Raw genomic sequence first — 17,577 nt, 5'->3', positions numbered from 1 at the left:
CCATATTCAAATATAAATTCCCCGTACTCTTTGGTTCCGCATATATCCCTTAGGATAGAATACTAGAATATCCACTCTTCAGCACCTCGTTTCTCTCTTTATTTCTTTATCTATCCCTGGAATCATCTGTCACCTGGACAACGAGATAAGATGATCACCACGTGAAAAAGTTCCCTCTTCCCTCCCGTCCTTGATAGATGCCACCAGGCCAGCTGAGCCATTTCCTGTTCGAGGTTTTGACAGCTACTGATTGATTAACTTAGCCGCCTATCCAATCCTACATGCTCAGATTTTAAGACCCATATATGCTTTTAAGTTTTATAGTAAGCTTCTTTTTGAATACCAATCAGTTTAACCTTAATTCGTTGGACTAGTTTAAGTTTATACTTATTCCACATCCAAATCATTAAATCGTTAAATCGTCGCTAACTTGCAATACGAGATCTTTATTACTTTTGAGAAAGTAGCGGACTCAAATTGCAGGATATTCCTACAACCACCACAGCTGCAGACCACTTGCTGCCTGACAGCCGTGGAGGGACTAAAAAACAGGTACTAAAAAACAGGTACTGAGATCCCTAACGCGTCTCCGCAACCACCAACGGACCCACCGATCCTTTGCCATTATTAGCCACAAGCAGATAACAACAGGTACTAAAAAAAGACCGAAACCAAGATCGATCTCCACCGACCACCCCCTCCCTGCACCTACTTCAAGTACTTGACGTACGCCGCGTGGCTGGTCTTCTCCACCTTGCGCAGCGTACCGAACGCCGTCGCCAGCCAGCACCTCTTCTCCACCTCCCAGTACAACACCCCCACGCACGTGCACTGCACGCTGCACCTCCTCTTGCACTCCTCCAACCCCACCTTCCCCTCCCCTTTCGTGTACGTACTCAAGAAGTTCTCCACCCCAGCCACCTTATAGTACTCCACGGCCCCACTACTACTACTACTACCCCTACAGTTCCCCAGGCTTGGCGGCGAGCACCTCTTGCTCCACCCGAGAAGGCCCTTGGGCGAAGGGCAAGCGACGCACATCTCGTCTTCGCAAACCCCGAAGCTTCCACACTTCTCCGGCAGAGCGCAGCCGCTCAGCCTGCCGAGGTCGTCGGAGAAGAGAGCAAAAGTTTTCTCCCATGCCCTATAGTCAACGGGGTCGTAGAACGTGTACACTGCCAGATTCCCATCCACGTCAAGCCGCAGGAATGACAGCGTGGCGTTGTACTTTGGTCTCGCTAGAATGCTCGTGCCTTGGTCAGTGGCGAACCTAAGCTCGTAGGCGAAGGCCTCATCCGAATCGGGCTCGCACTCGAATTTCGCCGAGCCTCCCCTGAAGCTTAGTTCTCCATCCGAGTAGTTATAGTATGGGAGATTGTTCACGTACATTGTTATGCCTCCGGAATCCAAGACCAGACTATATTTTCCGAATGACCCATCGGTTGTAGATTTCCTGCTCACGAGCTTCGTAATCCCGGTGGCTAGACTAAGAGACTGGCCAACGAGAAGTGCGTCAGTTGGGTGGTCAAAACTTTGCCAAACGAACCGGCCTTTGCCAGCATAGAGCACAATGTTACCTGTGAAGTCATGATATATTGTTAGGACGTGGAACATTTATTTCTCTATTGTATATAGATCAAATTGATGAAAAAACTAACATTTCTTACAAATAAAAATAAAATAACATTTGAATAGTAACGTTATGGGTTATTAGCTTAAGCTTTTGGGTTAAATATATAATGTAGATTACTATGAAAGAGTGCTCCTCTTAAATACAAAACCAGTCAAATTTCCTAAATTTAAAGTAAAGATGCTGATACAAATGCTTGAACTGTTTTGAGCAAGTTAACTGAGATATAATGTTTATGCGAAAGGAAGCGTATTAAACTTTGGGGTCAACTGGGTTACCATTGGGCAGTATCTTGAGCCCCACCACTCCTTTGTTGACGGTGTTGGAGGAGAAGACCACCCGGCCGTCGGCGTCGGCGAGGACGAGGTTGCCATTGGAGAGGAGGGAGAAGGTGGCGTTTTCGTGAACCGGGTTGCCGCGGTTAAACTCCCAGACCCAGCGGAAGGTGGACTCGGAGCGGGTCGTCCCCATGCGAAGGGCGAGGTAGAACAAGCCCGGAGTGGTGTTGTAGAAGGCGAGCTGGAACGGGGAGGTGGCGATGGGGAGGACGCGGTAGTCGGCGCCGTATTCGGTGATGTAGGGGCCGAACTCGCCTTCGTTGGTGTAGGTGAAGGTTTCGACTTTGGATTGAGCTATGCTACTGGAAGAGACCAGAACTAGAAGGGTTAGGAAGAAGGAGAACGCCATTGTTGAGAGAGAGAGAGAGAGAGAGAGTGGAGTAGTGGGAGTTGGGTCATGAATACTGTTCGATTTATAGAACGTGATGTGTCTTTGGATGCGATTTTCTTTTTGTTTTTTAAGCTTATCGTTATCCATCGAGTCCAATTTGGCAGCTCCTTCCCTCAACGTTCTGGACGACTGGAGACAAATTGTGGAACTGTTGCAACTGGTGCCTGCCCAATAGCTGCAGGAATTTAATGCACGACTAGACAATTAGGCCATGTTTGTTTTGAGTTTAATATACTGTTTCAGTAACTAAATATTTCACAAATATTCAGCATCTGACAACTATCTACATAAAAAATTGGATAAAAGAGGGCTTGAAGATTAGAGTGGGTGAGATCACGACGAACACAATCGATGACCTGATACACCCCCTAATATATATATATGTCCATGCGCATCAAGAGCAGCATCATATTTCAGCAATGGAAAGTAGAAAATATTTATATGTTTTCATACGCTACCTTGGTGGAAGCATCGTGCGTGGGCTGCGCCAATTTCATATAGATTTTTCTTTTCTTTATCTTCAACTGTTAACATGATTGGTTAAAGTACTCCTCCAATGATGCTAAGCACCAAATCTTGAGGGAATACCTGCAGCTTTTGCTGCGGGGAATCTTGTCTAGTGACCTGTCATCTTTTGCCGTTAATGCACGAAATTATTGGTTTTTCTAAAGGCTAAAGCTGACTCTAACTTAGGATAATTATTGGGAAGGAAATATTATGTGATTTGATGATTTAGCTCAACATCTAGTTTTGCAGAGTAGCTCGATAGTGTAACGGTTTTGACCAATGTTTTAGTAGTACTTAGTTCGGAGCAAATAAACTAGTTGACTTAGTATATTTATTAGAGTTTAATATAGCTTAAATGACTGTATCCAACGATCAAGCTATTGAACGATAGATAAAATAAAATAAAAAATTATGGTCTCATTCTATGGGCCACTAAACAATTAATAGATTGGTCTCATTCCGGGTACAATAATCAGTGGGTCGCAAACCTCATGCGACAGATTAGATCACTTAAATCCATGGGCCGGATCGAACGTAATTAGGCCCACAATTAAAAATTATTGGCAATATATCTCTTATCGATTTATAATTTATTAGTAAGCGGAAGCATCGTATCCTCACACAGCACCAGTGGTCTAGTGGTAGAATAGTACCCTGCCACGGTACAGACCCGGGTTCGATTCCCGGCTGGTGCAATTTCGACGTACTGTTTTGTTTTTATCCTTTTATGTCGCAGGAAACTAAGAATTAATTCGTTTGTTTTATTGTAAATAAATTAACTACATATTTACGATTGGAGTTTATTTTCTTCACCCCTCTCTCTCTCTCTCTCTCTCTCTCTCTCTCTCTCTCTCTCTCCAGTAAAATGATACCAGTTTTGTACTTTAAATTTAAATATTTAAAACATTTTAACTCACATCTTTAAATCAGACTATATTTTAACAGACATCATATCTTTTTATCTACTAATAATTACAACTTAATCTGAGATACAGACGGGTTAAATGTTTTATTATGTTTTAATTCTTAGGGTAAGTTAAAATCCGGCCAAAAAGAACTCGGGAGAGGGGTAAATTGTTTAACTAGTTGTCGAATACCACTTGCTGAGCTACTTCAATCTTTCGTCTCTTTACTTTATCCGTACTATTGGGACACATGGGCTGCTACCACTCGTATTTTTGGACTCTAAGAGCAGGGCCCACACAAACATCACTCATGCTCATGCCTCTGTCACGGCCCACATTTCATATTCACTCCGTATAAATAATTACGTGGGCCTCTTCAAAGACGTAGACCGAAGTTAATAACATAGCAAATACTTCAATGCACCTTTAAAAATTATAAACTTAATTCAACGACTATAATAATTAGTTTTTATACCCGGTACCGGTTTTTCGGTACCGGTTCCAAAACCACATTATGTAAGAAAAAGAGTATATTAGAAGATTTAATTACGTGTGTCTAACTTTCTAATTTTCTTATTATACCCTTAAAAATCTTAACCATTAGATCTTCATCAAACTGATTAATAAACAATTAATTTTATGGTACTGAAGAAGCGTTTTACACGTTTTTTTTCTTCCGTTAAGATTTCTCTCTTAAATATAATTATGCCTTAGAAGATATCATTTAATATTAAATAATTTAAATTTGATTATTTGAAGATAAACTTTAATTTAAATATAATTCTCCATCTCTATCTATTAAAATTTAATTTGAATCAATCTTAAACTAATGGGAGATATATGTAAATAATAAAAAATAATTAAAAAGATAAAATGTAATCAAATTTTTATCAAGTTAATTATAAAAGATATCAATATCCTTATTTTGATGTATATACATTACTCTCGGTTAATGATATATATGTCTTTTACTCAATAAAATATTAAAATAATATAATTGTTAAAAAATAATGTGGAAGATTATATATCTAAAAAAAATTACCTACTGAACCGGTAATATCTTTCATTCCTATTGTACCCTTAAAAATTTTAACCGTTAGATCTTCATCAAATTAATTGATAAAAAATTAACTCTATTGCATGGAAGAAACCCTCTCAAGTTAATATGTATAGTAAAATAAGACTTACTCGGTTTTGGATGAAAAGAATAGGAGAGAAGATAAGAGGGGAAAGCAAAGAAAGAGAATGAGAAGAGAAAATAACTTTTTCTCATCTTATTCGAATGTGAGGGAGAGAACACCAAGAGAAAAATAAGTTTACAATATATTTATTATTATATCCTTCATCAAATGTGTAATCATCGTAATGAATCAGATCCATAAGATTACTCTTTAAAATAAATAAAAATAATATATGCGTGATATATTCTTTCACTCATTTTCTCTCTGGATTCTTTCGGAGAGAAAAAAAAGCTGACAATTAGAGGCTCTCTTTATCTTCCTTTTATCTCTTAGAAATTTAATCCAAATAATAGAACAATATTTTCTCTCCCGACTTTCCTTTCTCTTCTCTACTATTATCTCTATCCAAACAAGGTGTTAGAATCAAGGTAGGTGCGCTACGATAACTTTCACACCTTCCCCTTTCTCTTTTGCCATTGCTCAGCATAGGCAATTTTGACATCAGTTCTCTCCTTTGCCTTCGCTAGCTTCCCTAGCTAACGAGGGAAGGGTTGTCTCCCCCATTGTATTACTTCTTTTATCTTCTTCCTTATTTTTCTCTCTTTGCATTTCTTTTACGTGCTAACGATTATTTTTATGTAGGCTAGGGCTTCTCTCCCATGCCTACTACGATGCTCTCGTTTGTTCATTCGGTGAGGCGTGGAGGTGCAATGGTGCTCTCTTCTTAGCTCTCTCTTTCTGTCTCTCTCCAACGAGAAGGTGATGTGGCAAGAGGCAAGAGACTTGATCAATTGGGGTGGTGCAAGGTTTTGTGGCAATATGGCAAGCCTTCCCTCTCCCCTCTAGTGGTTAAATGTTGGAGGTGGATTTAATGGTTGTAGGATCATTATCTTTTTTTATTTATCTTTATTTAGTTTTCTGCATAGCTAATCTCCCTACTTTGCTTTAAGATCTGTAATGGTTATGATTAGAGGTGATTAATGAGCTCGACCCACCTAAGCCCCGTCCAAACCTCATGGTTTTAACTTAGCGAAGCTCAGCCTAAGCCCGATATGATAATGGACAGCATAGGTTAGGCTTTTACCTGCCTGGCTCGGCCTAAAAGCCTAACTCACTATGATGGCCAATAGCCCGATTTGTTATGCATGTGTTTTCGTATTATTTTTAAGTTCTACATGGAATATTTAGTAAATTGGATATTAATATATAAGCGTATTCCCATAAAGATAATTAAAATATCTTCATATAGGCTTATTATGCTTGGCCTGATAAAATATAATATTTTTTAAATTCGATTCGTTACACTTAGCCCAGGCAAGATACCGACAGTAATAGACTATAATATTCTAGCCTGATCCAAGTGATTCATGAGTCAGGTCGTGAACAAATATTTAACTCCAGTCGACCTAAAAAGCTCGACACATCTGATGATCACCTCTAGTCACGATAAAGATTTAATTAGATGGCCAGTTATTCTTGTATGTTGGGATGTCATTTTATTTAGATCTTGTACGCCCTTTAAGATTGATGCCTATTATTTTCTTGTTATGCCGACAACGCAGCTATTTCAATTTTTCTCCTTTTCTATTTGTTTGAAATTATTGATACGGTATACCTACCGTAGTTTTCATTTTCATTAAAGAAAAAATTAAAAATACAAGGCTTAGAATCTACTCAAGTGTGGAATTATGAGGTAGAGGAACAAACATGCCAGATCTCTAAGGTCGATGAGATGACTTCTAAGGCAAAGCTGGTATGATGTGAAGCACTAGGGGAAGGTTCTTCCATCATTGGGGGTAACTTGTTTATGCCTCCTTGTACAACATTTGCAAGTGATGACTTGGTCCCATCGATTTGGATTCTTCTTGCTTTCAGACATCAAATAACAAATCTTTTAGGTGTGATCTTGTTTGCTTTCTCATGATAGTGGTTTTGTACCACTCCCAGCTACACGTTTTTATCTTTTATCTTATTCTCTATGTTTGCCTTATGATGATGGTTAGTAGACTGTCATCACTAAACATCTTACTAGATTATCAAAGTCATTAACCTAAATATGGGCATGCTTTAGAGTAATCGGTTAGTTAACATAATATCTTACTAAAAAGATTTAGACGTTAAATGTCACCGAACCTAAGTTTTGTTTAGAATATAAAACTTACACTATTTAAATTAAATATATATTTTTAGTTCTATCAAATAAAAAAATAGAATCCATCTTATATTAGCCTGTTCAAGTTACAACAGTAGTGGGATGGAATCTTTCAACCTACAAACTGAGTGACAACTTGAGATGCCTTTTCCAAGGGATCAAAAGGGAAGACATGATCCGCCATTGAAGGCGAACAGGGAGAACGTTCTGACCACCACCATTGCCGTGCTTAAAATGTTGAGTCAACTGCCTTAATTTACCAAAACTATATATAATTCCATGCAAAGATTCCACTCACATCTCACTCAATGAAACGTTACATGCAGAGCTGACAAATAATATATATATATTATATATACTTGTACCATTGGTGAGTGGACCACGGAGCTTGCATTAATATGAGTGTATAGATCTATCGTCTATTCATCTCTCCTCCTGAGAGTGGGATCGACTCTTTTCTAGGACCATCTTTGGTGGGTCAATGGAATTGACTGCTTGCATAGTTTCAGGGGAGTAATACTGTAATACTGTTATATCATAGGGTGTCAAATGAATAATTTACTTTACCTTGCAATGTGATTGGCTGCTTGGGTAGGCATGCTACAATTATAGAGGGGGCGGCGGCTTATAACTCATTATAATAGATTATTAACAAATATATATTGATAATTAAATACCTTTCTTTCCCTTGGAGTTTACATGATTAGTTAAATGCAACTAGCATAATATTATTTTTGATAAATAATAAATATTTTCATGGAAATTATGATATTTTTAAAATAGTGATAATTATGATATTTGGAAGTTTTTTTAGTAGTTATTTAATTTTTTTTTCTTTCTAATATAAGAACTCACCGACTAAATATTTGTTCTCTTAGGTTAATACAATGGTCGGGTTTTGTTATTCTCTTGTGAGGATATTTTTTCTTCTCCTCGTCTCTTATTTTCTTTCTTCATTCTTCTTTATTTTCCTTTCGTTAGGTTTTTCTGACCTGAGTCGTTCCCTTTTGATGGCCAACAGAGTCCATATTCCTAAGGTCATTGTCTCCTCTTCACCACCTCATTATCAAGCCATAGGAGTCTCTACCACCACTAAGGCTACCCCATATTTGTATAGTAGTCTAAACTTGCAATATATTGTGAAATACCTTCCATTTTAATATTTTCTTCTTTCTATTTTTAGCTATACTTTATGTTTTATATAACTAAGTTTTCTTCTTACTCTAGCTCAGATCCATAGTAGTCATGATCGAATTATTGAAAACTAGATCTTTTGCGCCTTGGATATATATATATATATATATATCGTTCTAATAATTCACCCCGTAGAATAGCTGTCTAATTAAAAGGAAAAATATCTCTCACCTACAAGCTTTTGCTCAAAAAATAAAATAAAAAAAAGCTGCAATTCCATAGGTCAACTGCTTCGTCCACAGTAAATAATATAATTACACATAAAAATTGCATGGCCAATAATGTAATTTTTCTCCCTCTCTCCAAATATCCTGCATAGACGCTTATAATAATAAGTTAATAATAACTTAACCTTTATATGAAACTCGTCATGGTGCACGTCTAAGGCAATAAATGTGGCACTTTGCCCACTATAACTATAACATCAAGTCATAGAGCAGTAGTTGGAGAAATTTATTCGTACTCAACTTAGATAATAATCACAAAAAGACTTTAGTCCTCACCCACCCTCCAAAATTCCTCCACCTTGCGATCTCCTTCTGTAGAACAATTAATAATTAAACCCCACCAATTAACTCCGGCCAATCAGTGTATTTGGTCACCATTTTATGAGTTATGACCCAGAATTTGGTCTTTATTAAATGAGCATTAAAAGAAACGCCCATATTAGTATCTTTTCCGGTTTCTTTTGCAAATAAATACCTAAAGTATAGCCGTGTTTATAAAAGCTAATTTTTTCGACATATATAAATTGGCTGCCTCCTTTTCCAAGTATAGGGATAATTTCATATATACATTCTTAAATTAAGAAGAAATATAACTATACTGACATTGAAATAAAAAATGCTTTTTAAATCAAGGGGTGTAAGTGAAGTTATCCCTCTATCTTAGTGGTTTTTTCTAGAAAAAGTCCATGTCTTTATAAAAAATTAAATAACAACTTATTGTTACCATCGTAACACATTGCTATTGCGCTGCAAAGGTTAGATAACCAGTGAGATGGTATTTCATAATAAGGCTAAATGTAGGAGGTGATTTGAAAAACTAGGGTAGGCTGAGGATTAAGAGATCTATAATTAACGCGAGGGCAGTTTAGTCATATTGTAATTTTCTCAGTAGGACTAGCGGGGCAAACACCGTTACCGTCATCTTTCTTATGTGATGTGATGATGCTTTCTCGGAGGAAACTGGCGATGCCTTGTGAACACGGCAAGCTGTGACGCACGCCGAGCCGAAAGCCAGGAGAGTGTGGTGCCATCGACTTCGAGCTCGGAGGTTGCGAAGTCGGCGTCGTTTCACTGCGGTACGGTCGCCTCCGCCGAATCCTTATAGAGAGGCGCCTCCGCCATGAGCGCTCGAAACCGAGCTCCCGTCGTCTTCGGATCTTGAGTGGAGTCCGGTTCTCGGCTGTGCGCCAGAAGAAGGGGAGAGGTGCTGGGTGAAGAAGAGGACGATGCCTCTGGTTCGGTTCGAGGTGAGGAACGAGTACGGATTGGGAGATCCGGAGTTGTACAGAGGAGCGGCGAAGAGGGAGGACTCGAAGGCGGTTCTCGATGGGGTCGCGGTCGCGGGGCTCGTGGGGATCTTGCGGCAATTGGGGGATCTCGCCGAGTACTGTCTCTTGGCTTTTCTCGTTTCTTTTTTTGGTGACGCGATGGGGTTTTGGTGTCTGGATTGATGGTTACGATTTCCGGTGCTTGAAATTTGAGTTTAATTTGAGCTCTAGATGAGATTTAGTGTTTGGCTCTTTTAGATGGTAGGATTCTTTGCATTCTTAAGCCTACTCTTACTGTATTTAGTACCAGATTGACTTCTTCTTGGGATGCGTAGGAGTTGCCTCTGTGACTTCTTTGCACTCAATTGCGTGTGGTACTGCAACTGGGATTAGGTTCTAAGTTTTTTCTCAAGGTTGCTCTTTATTTTTTAAAATTTTTTTTTTCTTTATGGTAGATTCGAGTTCTTAATAAGATTTTACCTTTTGATTCTTTTAGGTGGTAACTTTTGACTTGCATTACATGTAAGGTACATGATACTTAATGAAGAACACAACTAATTTTTACAAGTTGAAAGTATGCTCAGCAAAGTTTAGAGGCTTCATGTTAAAATTCCGATTGCATTGCATACAAATTTAAGTTTACTCGACCACTCATATTAAAATTCAATTTGCTCGCTGTTGATGATCTGTTGATCTGTCTGATATTGTGAATTGTGTAGTTGATCGTGTCTGTACTGAGACAAACTTTTGCAATGCCACAGGTTTGCTGCAGATATCTTTCATGACCTGCATGAACAAGTGACAGAAACAGCTGCAAGGGGCCGTAAAGTGCTGAATCGAGTGCAAAACATTGAAACAGCACTTCCATCTTTGGAGAAGGCCGTTCAGGGACAGACAACCCACATACATTTTGCATATGTAGCAGGTATTAAGATACCTATAGCAATTTTGTCATGTATGATGGCAAAATGGGTATTAACTAATATGCACCTTTGGTTTGTTCTTCCAATGATCCTTCTGGCTGAACTTGTCATCCATATCCTTGTTCCATCTTGATAGAAAATGGTTGAAATCTGTCTTGTAAAATAATTGGAGATGCATTGGCTTGAGGAATTCTACAACTATGACTATTTCCTGCATCATGTAACATTTGATGCATCACTAAAAAAATATAGATTATGAAATAGGGTGTCTAGATGAAGACAGGAATGGTAATCTTATGACACATATAAGCCAAAGAGACAAAATAGACAGATTCATATGTCGTCGTGCTATTTCACTGACATAGGGATGTTAAATAAGACAAACCATGGTTTATGGCTGCTAGGTTCTTTCATTTGTTAGTGCAGAACATTGATGAGGTTTGTTTAATTTCTTGATATACAATCTCAAATTCAGGTTGTGACTGGCATACCCATATTCGGATGAAGCAAAGCCACCTATTATCGAGTGATTTACCACGCTTTATGATGGACTCGTATGAAGAATGCCGTGATCCACCACGTCTGTACTTGCTTGACAAGTAAGCTTTGCATGATTGCATATACATATTACAGACCTCCATATGCATATCTGTGTACTAAATCTGGTCCCACTTTCCAGATTTGACAGTGCTGGTGCTGGAGCTTGTTTGAAAAGATATTCAGATCCATCCTACTTCAAGACTGCGTGGAATATGGAAAAAAAGGAAAAAGCTGAGAATATACACAGAGAATATAAAGCTCCAAAAATCAAGGTACTCGGTGCTTTTGTTTTCATATATCAAATAAAAGTCCTTTTCTAATTTTCATTTCTATTGTACCCTTGGAATTGCTTATATAATATAAAATATGGCAACCCCTAGTCCCACATATTCTAATATTTTCCTATAATATTTTAGTAAGTACGCCAATATAACATTATTAATTAAGAGTAACATTTGTTCCTGGAATTAAAATTCCAGTTCTTCCGGGTTATAAAACCAATCAAATATCTTAAATAGTACTTAATAAATTCAATCCTTTTATAGTGGTGTGCAATTGCTTGTGAGATGACATGCTACAGTGACAGCGCACAAGTTTGATGATGCTCAACTGATGGAAGTGGCAGTTTACAAGTACCAATCTATGGATAGTCATTTTGTTGCTCTCTTTAACTGCTTCATCATATTCTTTTTATGTGGCTCTCCAACTTGCAAGAAAGTGAAAATCCCTTTGAACTTGTGGCTGTGCCCATGTTTGGGCATATTTCATATTTGTTCACTAGTAAATTAGTCAATAAACTAAGGCAGTTTTTGCTTGGCGTATAAGCCTCCATTATTTGCGAATTAACTTCCCCTTATTTATAAATAGCATCCAATCACCACTCTCTCTTTAGAAATGTGCTTAAGTATGATTAACGTGCATAACATGAAGTTGTGCACATTTTTCTATCTCAAGTGAGGGAGTGATAAAATTATCACACTTCTTTCCTTATCAAAATGTGTATAAACTCCTTATTTGCATTTTTAGCTTATACACTAATGAAACACTGCCTCAATTTTGTATACTTCCTTTCAGTGCTCTTAAAGAATCTTTCCGTCCTCAATTATCTTAATTGAAGTGGTGTTAGCCACTTGAACAAAGTTTTTACTATGGGAAATAACTGTTCAATATTTGATGCTTCTGTTATATGTAGTATGGAACTTCAAGTATGAACTTTTGATTTCTTAGACACGTCATTTACTGATGCTTAAGAGTCTGCATTCACAATAGAACCTGACTATCTTTCTTAATATATAACTTACACAGAGAAAAGTATCACGGTTTAGGAATGGTGAATTTCAACGTGGACTAAGTCCATCCCGGCAGGATAGCAGGTACATCTAATTTTTGACTAAAGGAATTTGATTTATTCAATATATTTTTCTTATCTTAGACTGTGGGTAGAATCTCAAATCTATGTCAAACAACTTTGCTAGCAGAACACAGTTTGCATCTCCAAGCACAAATGGACAGACCTCAGATAACAGATCTACACCTGATATGAAATACAATCCTGACCTTGCTAGTAGATCCACTTCTTTTGGTTCGAAGGCCAGGTTGAGCTTTGTTGGAAATGTATTAGAATCAAACCCTTCAGTGATGCCTGATGAGATAGATTATGATAAAATATCTGATACTAACCTACATAATAAACATAGCGATGCCTCTACATCCATTCTACATGACGAAGTAAATGGTAATGGTTCAATAGATGATTCTCAACATGATTCCTTGGTCGAACAAAGTGTTCCCAGATCACCTTCTTCTACCTGGGATGAAAAAACTGAGATAGTTAGGCCTACAAGTCCCATCTCTTGTGATGACATAATTATGGACAGGGTTAGGGAGTCGGAGTCTCTGCATATGAGCTTTGAACAGCCGTGCAGAGACCATGTCAAAGTCGAAAACTTGGGAGAACAAGGGATCATATGTGATATTGCTAAAGTGCCAGTATCATCATCTGTTCCAACTAACTTTGATGAAGTCACCAGTGGGGCAGAGAACTATATGGATGCACTCAATACACTGGAATCTGAAACAGAAACAGAGGCTGAGTGCCAAACAAAAAGGGAGGTGAATGCACCTCCTAATTGCGATTCTCAGGTATTTAAATCTGGAGATAGAACACAGTCCCTTGCTGCTCAAAATGGTGAAATATCTTCTGCTGAGGCTCTTAGTACGTCTCATGGTTCCATGGACCAACATGAGTCCCAGAATTTATCAAATATGGTCACTTCAGATAGTTCAGTACATATGCTCTTGCCTCAGGTTAGTGACTTATCTCCAAACCTAGGGTGTTCTGTTGTCAATGATACTCCTACAAATAATGGCCATGATGCTGGTAGACAGACTGTCTGTGAAATAAGGTGTTGTGATTTGTCTTCTGAGTCTAGCATTTCTAGTGAGCAGACAAGTTTTGCCAATGAAACAGTGTCAAAGACATGGATAGCTCAGTGTTCTCCTACCGCTGTTACTTCTGGTGCATCTTCCACCAAACTTTGGACAAATGCTGGTCTTTTTGGACTTGAACCTTCGAAACCTCCGGAAGGTGCCCTGAATGTTGTGAGGGAGGAAACTGTATCTGCTTCTAAAGATTCTGTCTGTGATATTTCAAGCAACAAGTTATGTGCTAGATTGCACAATAATGATGTTGCTTTCAAATCAGATGCAATGAATACACTAGATGGGAGTAAGTCCAATAATTCCGACTTTGTGGGGAGAATGGATGGAGAACATATTAATTCCACAAATGAGAGCAGTTTAATTTGTGATCAATTGTTTGTCAGAACATCTATTGCAGTTCAACCAAATGATCCTTCCAACTGCATTCCAAGTTTTGAGGACAATCAACATGGTGATAAGTCTGATAAGCTGAATTCCCCTAGTGAACTTAATGAACTTCAAGGCAACCCCACAAATGGCATTCATGCTTACTCTAGTGGAACTGATCTGGCCAGAAAATGCAATGTATCTGCAGTGGCTGATTCACCAGTGGCTTATAGTATTGAGCCAAAATATTATGATCCATTCAACAGCACAATGAACATCTCATCCAGCTTTTCCGGTCTTGCTCATAGATTGCTTGCTAATACTATTCAAAGAAAAGGTTCTCTTACTTATCCTGATGACTCCGCAGCATCTGGAGCAGTGAATTCTGATCCTAGAAAACCTGAGGGATCTTCCCTTCTAAGTAATAACAATATAATGCCTAATGGAGTTGTCCCTCAAGCATCTTCTCTTCTAGATAAAATGCCAAATGGAGTTGTCCCTCAGGCATCTCATCAAGCCAAAGAAAAGGTTGCACATGGATCAACCAAAATGTCAAGCTCCTCTGGTCCTCATCATTCTGGGCAATCTTCCCCGCCACTTGAACATATGAAAATCTCCTTCCATCCCATGAATGGTTCTGGGATCTCCAAACTAAAGTTGGAATTTTCTAATAGCAATCTCCATGAAAATGTTGATGATTTGATGTTTCCGACATTTCAGTTGCTTCCAGGATCTGATTTTCATTTGGCAGACAGTGGATCTGAATCAGATGATGACACTTTCTGTAGATCGTGTCCATACTCTTCAGAGGATCTTCTCAGTCCTCATTCGTATTCAAATTCTGAGCTGTGGGAGCAAGAAGATGTAATTGGATATAAGGAGCATGAGTTAGATGATGATTCACACAAGATTCCATCTTTACCATCCATTTCTTGTTATGCGGGGCTTGAGCAGATGAATCTCACCAGCATAGGTAGAACCTGTGCATTAACAACAATGAATGCTGAGAATGGGAGAGTATCTCTTGAATCTCTTCCTACTATGGACCTTCCTGGTCTTGACTCCATCACATCTTTGAACAGTCAACAAAGTGAATTTTCTGATTCCCTGATACAAAATCAAGTAAGTTTGACATCGGAAAATCAAAACGAGATGCCGCCTCCACCCCCTCTCCCTCCAATGCAATGGAGGATGACAAAGTCATCAGTTGGGGAGAAAAAGAATGCTAAAGTTGCTGACATGTGTAACCAGTTGGATGGTCTACAACCAAATTTTACTTCTATGCAGCAGCAAGTTGCAGCAACGGCAACACCTTTCTCTGGGTCATTGCCACTACAACAGCTCAGAAAGATGGTATAGTACAATTTTCTGTTCAACACTTTGCTAAAAGTTTTCAATTAAGAGAATGTGAAATTTAGTAGATTAGCTCTTCTAATACACATTTATATCTTTTTTGTGTAGCTCGATTCAGAGAACCCAAATGATAAGATAAAACCAGATCATTCACCGAAGATGAAAATAACGCAGGAAGTGCTTTGTCAAATCAGGAATAAGGTAGTCTTCATTTTTAAAGATAGTAGTGCTTTCCTTCTGTCCTGTTTTATTTATTTGCTTCCATGAGTTTCTTGTTGTAAGTTTCCAAGAAGAATACCATTATTTTGACATAAAAACAAGAAAATGGGCAAGCAGTTGCACATATAGTATCATCATCTGCATCTTGGATGAGGTTAAAGCTTCAAAAATAATGTCATGGAAGAAGTAAGCATCTTTCAATCTTGTCTTTTAGTGTCATATAATTACTGAAAGGATGTAGTGGCATATAAATGGAAAGGTTTGATAGGGATATTTGTAAAATAACACTTAGAAGATAATGGTTCTTTAAAAGCTAATGATGTGAGATATCTTGTTTAGTTATTGGAGAACTTAGACAACGAATAATATAGGATGATCTCTATCTAGGGCTACTAACTTGATCTGATTTATTTATTTTAATGGTAACTATAATAGAGAAAATTTATGCATGTTATTGTGTTACACCACAGCCATTGATCAGGACTGCCAATCATGTTGATGGTTTATCTTATCCTACTATTTTGGTTATATGTGATGTTTAAAAAATATTGATGTTTCTAATTATTATATTTGATCAATGCCCGCAGCAGGATAAACAGAAGATTAATGGGCACGAGAAGAATGATACATTGATTCCTAAGGAATTAGATGAAAGGGAGGAGTTGCTCCATCAAATCAGAAATAAGGTATCTCAATTAAATAATTGGAATAGCTTCTTTATAAAGAGGCAAGAAATGAACATGAACTGCAATTCCCTTTTTCTTTTTTTTTTCCAAATATCATTTGTGTTGTATGTGATTCTTCTGCTAAGTTGTGGGACAGGAGTTGAAATAGGCGAGGTCTGGCAATTTACTGCCCTTTAGGTCATATTAACATTCAGCATGCAACTCTGGTTAGAAAAATTATTTGGCAAAACTACTTTTAGACTTTGTAGCTTTTCCTTTCCTTTTATGAGAAAAGTGTAGTAAACCCAGCTATTTATTATTTGGAGCATGACAAAGTGTTTTTGGATTTCATCATAGCTACATTTGTCTTATTAAAAGAGTTGTTCTATTTAGTTACTATACAAAAGGGTTGTTATTCAACATGTTGCTATCCTGTAGACATTCAACCTGAGACGTACCACCACATCGAAGCCAAGTTTGACCACTGAGAATGCCACCAATGGTAGTGTTGTTGCAATCCTGGAGAAAGCAAATGCAATCCGCCAGGTCAGTCATCTCAGTTTTTCCTTTTCCTTTCTCATTTTTCTTTCTTTTTGATAAAGCAATGTTTTCATTCTTTTCATAATCCCTTTCATCTTTTCTTTTTCAGGCGTTTGTGGGTAGTGATGAGGGCGGCGATGATGATAGTTGGAGCGATATGTGACATCTCAACGAACAGAGATGCATATATAAGTCTTCTATATATTCAGCTTAGTGCAAGCTGAAATGTAAAATAGCATCAGTTCCTTTAATGTAATTATATTTTGATGGCCTTTCTTAGTTCTTTTTGTTTATTTCTATAATTATTCTTATGTTAGATACATATGGTTGTGAAGACATAGGGTTCATCTTTGTGTATAAATCTGTTTTCATCATTAAATAGTGACAATGGCAGATGAAATAGGTTTAGTAAGTTGCTTTTCTGATGAGTTATAAAGAGAAGAAAATCATTTTCAATCTTTTGGATGATAACAGATGTTTTAACCTTCCCCTACACTTCTTTTTTTTCCCTTCCGAAACCGCCCTCTACTCTGGCATTTAGAGATTGCCATTGTGTAGATGTGAAAGATTTATTAAGCCGACTATTCAATAGAGTGGTTTTTATGTTTACTCTGTAAGTTTGTGGTGATTAATTCTTAAATCCTCCCTGCTTTTTGGACATCTTGGAAAATATTAATTTTTAAATTGATTATGCTAAACGATCCAAGGAGCATTATTATCTCATCTATATTATTGC

At 37.8% G+C, this 17,577-nt stretch overlaps 2 protein-coding genes, 1 long non-coding RNA gene and 1 other non-coding gene across 6 annotated transcripts; 3 read left to right on the top strand and 1 right to left on the bottom strand.

Annotated features, from left to right (window-relative positions):
- Nucleotides 1-426: 426 nt before the first annotated feature.
- On the bottom strand, nucleotides 427-2,360 carry LOC140768068 (EP1-like glycoprotein 2). The gene is made up of 2 exons (XM_073108156.1): nucleotides 1,909-2,360; nucleotides 427-1,577 (listed from the first exon to the last, which is right to left on the bottom strand). The coding sequence occupies exons 1-2, from the start codon at nucleotides 2,315-2,317 to the stop codon at nucleotides 709-711; spliced, it is 1,278 nt and encodes a 425-aa protein (XP_072964257.1). The 5' UTR covers nucleotides 2,318-2,360; the 3' UTR covers nucleotides 427-708.
- A 1,130-nt stretch (nucleotides 2,361-3,490) lies between these two features.
- TRNAG-GCC (transfer RNA glycine (anticodon GCC)) lies at nucleotides 3,491-3,561 on the top strand. Its single transcript has one exon. It is a non-coding gene; the product is annotated as a tRNA-Gly (tRNA).
- Nucleotides 3,562-9,444: 5,883 nt separating this feature from the next.
- LOC140768184 (SCAR-like protein 2) lies at nucleotides 9,445-17,113 on the top strand. 3 transcript variants are annotated; one of them, XM_073108356.1, is made up of 10 exons: nucleotides 9,445-9,909; nucleotides 10,555-10,718; nucleotides 11,192-11,315; nucleotides 11,396-11,528; nucleotides 12,562-12,629; nucleotides 12,732-15,417; nucleotides 15,526-15,618; nucleotides 16,227-16,322; nucleotides 16,740-16,847; nucleotides 16,951-17,113. In XM_073108356.1, the coding sequence occupies exons 1-10, from the start codon at nucleotides 9,752-9,754 to the stop codon at nucleotides 17,002-17,004; spliced, it is 3,684 nt and encodes a 1,227-aa protein (XP_072964457.1). In that variant the 5' UTR covers nucleotides 9,445-9,751; the 3' UTR covers nucleotides 17,005-17,113. The 3 variants fall into 3 exon arrangements, with proteins under 3 accessions (XP_072964457.1, XP_072964454.1, XP_072964456.1); XM_073108353.1 differs by having other exon boundaries at nucleotides 9,447-9,909; nucleotides 16,224-16,322; XM_073108355.1 differs by having other exon boundaries at nucleotides 9,448-9,909; nucleotides 12,735-15,417; nucleotides 16,224-16,322.
- LOC140768185 (uncharacterized) lies at nucleotides 10,020-10,463 on the top strand. The gene is made up of 3 exons (XR_012105719.1): nucleotides 10,020-10,054; nucleotides 10,129-10,206; nucleotides 10,290-10,463. It is a non-coding gene; the product is annotated as an uncharacterized lncRNA (long non-coding RNA).
- Nucleotides 17,114-17,577: the final 464 nt, after the last annotated feature.

The sequence above is a fragment of the Typha angustifolia genome, chromosome 10, assembly GCF_048772165.1.
Source record: "Typha angustifolia cultivar Huaian chromosome 10, ASM4877216v1, whole genome shotgun sequence".
NCBI lineage: Eukaryota > Viridiplantae > Streptophyta > Magnoliopsida > Poales > Typhaceae > Typha > Typha angustifolia.
The sequence above is the reverse complement of the archived record's forward strand: the minus strand, read 5'-3'. Positions and strand labels throughout refer to the sequence as shown.